The sequence below is a fragment of the Epinephelus moara genome, chromosome 7 (assembly GCF_006386435.1).
Source record: "Epinephelus moara isolate mb chromosome 7, YSFRI_EMoa_1.0, whole genome shotgun sequence".
NCBI classification, from domain to species: domain Eukaryota; kingdom Metazoa; phylum Chordata; class Actinopteri; order Perciformes; family Serranidae; genus Epinephelus; species Epinephelus moara.
The window spans coordinates 7979095-7983264 of record NC_065512.1 but is presented as its reverse complement, the minus strand read 5'-3'; the positions used below and the strand labels follow the sequence as shown (position 1 = coordinate 7983264).

The following is a 4170-nucleotide window of genomic DNA, read 5'->3' as shown; positions in this document are numbered from 1 at the left end:
CAGTCACCAGATCTCAGTCCAATAGAGCACCTTTGGGATGTGCTGGAACGGGAGTTTCTGTGTGATGTCAACATGTCAATATGGACCAAAATCTCTGAGGAATGTTTCCAGCACCTTGTTGAATCTATGACACCAAGAATTAAAAAGGGGGTCCAACCTGGTACAAGAAAGGTGCTCCTAATAATGTGGCCGCTGAGTGTATGTTGTCCACCACATTTATAACAATAAGGGTAGACAAAATATTAGAAACACCTCTATAATGTAAAACAGTTTAAGAGGGGCACAATTTACAGCCTCCAAAATGATCATAAACTTGAATCAACACCTCTTGAAATAATTTAAACAAAAACTGAACATTATAAACTTTATGAAGGATGGATTTATTGCAGGACTGTTGCATTAGACTGGACTCATTATAGCGAGGTGTGCCCAGTATATAACTGTTAATGTTTGCATTATAATGTAAAGCATATTAAGTTTAGGCTATGTGTAATGCAGTGTGCCAAAGTCATAAAATTGTCTCATAAATTGGGTTATGTTACTCGCATTATGTTCCCCTCAGATTAATCATAACTTTATTAATACTCTCCATCTGTAGAATAACTCTAACAAACAGGGGTTTAAGTTCTGCGTCGCTATGATGGATTTCCATCATTTGGAGTTCATAGAGAGTATTTAAACTTGGCTGCCTTAGAGCCAATGAAAATGTCGTTGTAATAATTGGGCACGTTTCCTAAAGATTCATTTTCCTAGAAAATTGTTTTCAATAAATGTCATTTGTTAACTCTGATTAACCATTTAGGATGTTTTGTAGGATAATGTTCAGTGTTCATAATGCACGGTGCAAAGTTCCACATGTTTCGGCAGCATTTAAAATTGATTTCTGAAAATTGTAATCGACCATTTCAAATGGCTCGCATGATATACACAGTATTTTTTCAGACAGTGTTTAACCTTACAGATTAAACTGTGCTGTTTTCTAAGTGTTTTCCTACTTTTAGACTAGTAGACTAAACTTCTTTTAAGCATCAGAAATATTAGTTGTCAGGGACATCCTTTGCTACAAGCTGAGCTATGATGGTGAAATATTTCATGGAGGTAAAATTAATGGTTTAACATCACTGCCAGAGGAGAATATTTCAAGCAGCCCTGTTGAAACTGAAGTGGACGACAATCAACCGAACACAAGTGCTAGTGGCTCATTAAACAGTGTCAGTGAAGTCTCTGTAAGCACCTGATGAAGGGCTGACTTGCTGTGTGGAAGAGTTTAATTATCAGGTCTAGTGCTACTCTCTTGGTACAGTCTGGCTGTGGCTGATAACAATGAATAATCTTCTGACTAGGAATAAAGCTGCCTCCTGCGTGAACTGTCTGTATCTGAATATGGTAGGCTGACACTCCTGTAACTTTGCCCAATATTTTCTGAGGTAGAATGGGGTGTTAAAAGTTTGAGGATCACTGACATAAATTGATAGTTGATTAAGAATTCATATCTCCAAACTCTAAGATGTAACTAACTTTCAACGTACTGACTCACAAAGCAGAACATGAGTTTTCCCAGGCACTCATTTTAACCCACTTGTCTTCTCTCGTCCTTTAACATTCTCCATCTTTACATTTCTCTTCTCCCACCTCCTGTTTCTCTCCTCTCCAGAGACCAGTAAGGTGGATTATGTGCTGTTCCAGGCAGCCACAGCCATCATGGAGGCGGTGGTGCGGGAGTGGATCCTGCTGGAGAAGACCAGCATCGAGTCGCTGCGGGCGTTCCTCCTCACCTACGTCTTACAGAGACCCAAGTAAGAAAGCAGGAAAACGGTGTAATTAGACCTGCATGTGTCTTACAGGAGCTTTAAGTATGAGTGACCTATATGGACCTCCATTAGTGAGAGGTGGATTTTGGCAAGAACATCGATAGACCTCATCTCCTGGTACATGAGTCTGAAACACATAAATTTGTGTCATTCAAAAGCCTTTAATATTCACCAACAAAATTCTAAATCCCACGGATATATTAGGGTCTTTTTGATGTGTAGTACAAGTTACAGAAACCTGCTCCAGAGTCTCTGACCTGGAGCAGCGACAGGTTACCAAAGCTCTGTTAAACAAGCAAACTAGAAGGATTTCTGTTTGCTTTCATTTAAGTAGACAGTGTGATTTAAAAGGAACTAACACAGAAAAGCATCAAAGTTAATTTTTCCATGTGATACAGGCCAAAGAAAATTGTTTTCCTTGCTGTTCTCAGTCCCTGCTGTCTGTCAGTGTTATTGCACTTACTGTAAGCTCCTCTTCATCAGAGCATTGATTCACTAACCAACCACACCTCTCTGTTTCCCTCCAGTCTCCAGAAGTATGTCCGTGAGCAGATCCTGTTGGCCGTGGCAGTCATCGTGAAGAGAGGCTCTCTAGACAAAAGTATCAACTGTAAAAGCATCTTTCACGAGGTCGAACAGCTCATCAGCAGCGGCAACACCACAGTGGTGAGAAAGACACATAGATGCATTAGTACATGATGTATTTAATTAATGTTGGTTATGGTGGCAACCTCTGGGGCTGAAAAATGACATGCTGTGCCAAAAACCACAGTTCCTTGAGAGGCCACTTGTGGCTGACTTCAAAAGCGAGTCAATCCCCATAGACCCCCATGTTAAAGGGTAGTTTGGATACTTTTAATTGGGGTTGTGTGAGGTACTTCTATCCATAGTCAGTGTGTTGGCTACAGTAGATGGGTTCAGCACGCCCCCAGTTTGGAGAAGCAGACAGGAGTACTGACATGGAAGCTAAGCAATGTACTGCAGTGAAAAGGGGCAATAACAAAACCTATTTTAGCCACCTAAAAAAAATCTGTATCAGTTTAAGTGTATGCTATATTTAGAATATTTTCACCACTTCACTTTTCCAACAGGAGACTGAAGCCGTTATGTCGCTCTCTTCAAAGCCAGACTCCATTGAGAAACACAGTAAAGCCTCATTTCCACCGTGCAGTACAGTATGGTTCAGTTTGGTTCGCTTTTTTTCCGTTTCCACTGTGAAAAGTTGTGGATGGTACCAATGGAACCGTTCCTTACTGCCCTCATTTTTGGTCCCCCCTCTGTTGGGGTACCTAGCACACAGATCTGGCACTAAAAGGTGGAGCTGTGAACACAACAGTCCATTGATTGGTCATCACTTTTGCTCAACTCACAAAGTGGAAACTCGCCATTTTGGAAAATCACATTGATTGCAGCGGATTGTTTTAAACACTGTAGCCTGTCTTTTGTTATTGTGAAATGTCAGCACAACGTTTCTTGGTTAGTTACCGAGGTGCAGATCTCTGTTATTACTCTATTACTCTCTATTATGGGAGAGGAGGAAATACAGCGGGAACTGGACGGCGCCGTGAAGAATGAGAAGGTGTTCCAGCTTGTATGCCAGCGAATGGCTGACCACGGCTTTCAGCGGGCGGCTGAACAATGTCCCACCAAATGCATAAAACTCAAAAGTGACTACAGAAAAATTAAAGACCACAATGGCTGGAGTGGTGCAGGCAGAAAGAGCTGGTGGTGGTTCGGCACCATTGATGCCATTTATGGACACAGGCTGGCGAGCATCAGAAGAGAGGGGGGCATCGATTTAGCCACGGCTTTACTAAACTCATCGAGGCAGCGATTGACCAGCAGCTCCTATGTGCAGTGAGCTTAAATTACTATTTTTGCCAATAGAGTCTGGTTGGGCTGGGTATCGATTCAAATTTTCCAGATCGATTCGATTCGATTTTCAAGGACTCAGTTCGATTCGATTCACAATCCGATCCGATTTGATTTAATTCAGTTTAATATCGATTCAGTCAAGTATATTTCAATTATGATACAAAATTTGCTTGGATATTAAGATATTTTCTGAGAACTAACGAAGTACATTTAACAAGGAACCCTCTGACCTGGTGCATTACTATTAAAAATACTGTTTACTTTAAGAATTGACCCCAAAGCAGTACATTAGTCATCATGTACTTTTATTTAACATTACCTGACACATACAAAATAAATATTTTAAATTAAATCTAATCACAAGGCAGACAATTTAAATGAAGTGGCTACAAAAAATGTAAACAAAGGACATCCACAAGTTTGCTGCGTGTAACCGTCTTATAAAGCTTTTTCCGCAATACACTACAGTGGCTGTGATGCACAC

The 4170-nt window shown here is 40.6% G+C and overlaps 1 protein-coding gene across 2 annotated transcripts in view; it reads left to right on the top strand.

The window, feature by feature from the left end:
* Positions 1-4170, top strand: part of xpo4 (exportin 4) — a 230709-nt gene that overhangs the window by 6092 nt on the left and 220447 nt on the right. For both annotated transcript variants that reach the window (XM_050049190.1, XM_050049189.1), the window contains exons 3-4: positions 1655-1796; positions 2339-2477. In XM_050049190.1, coding sequence (XP_049905147.1) covers positions 1655-1796; positions 2339-2477 — 281 coding nt within the window. The remainder of the gene's footprint in view (positions 1-1654; positions 1797-2338; positions 2478-4170) is intronic.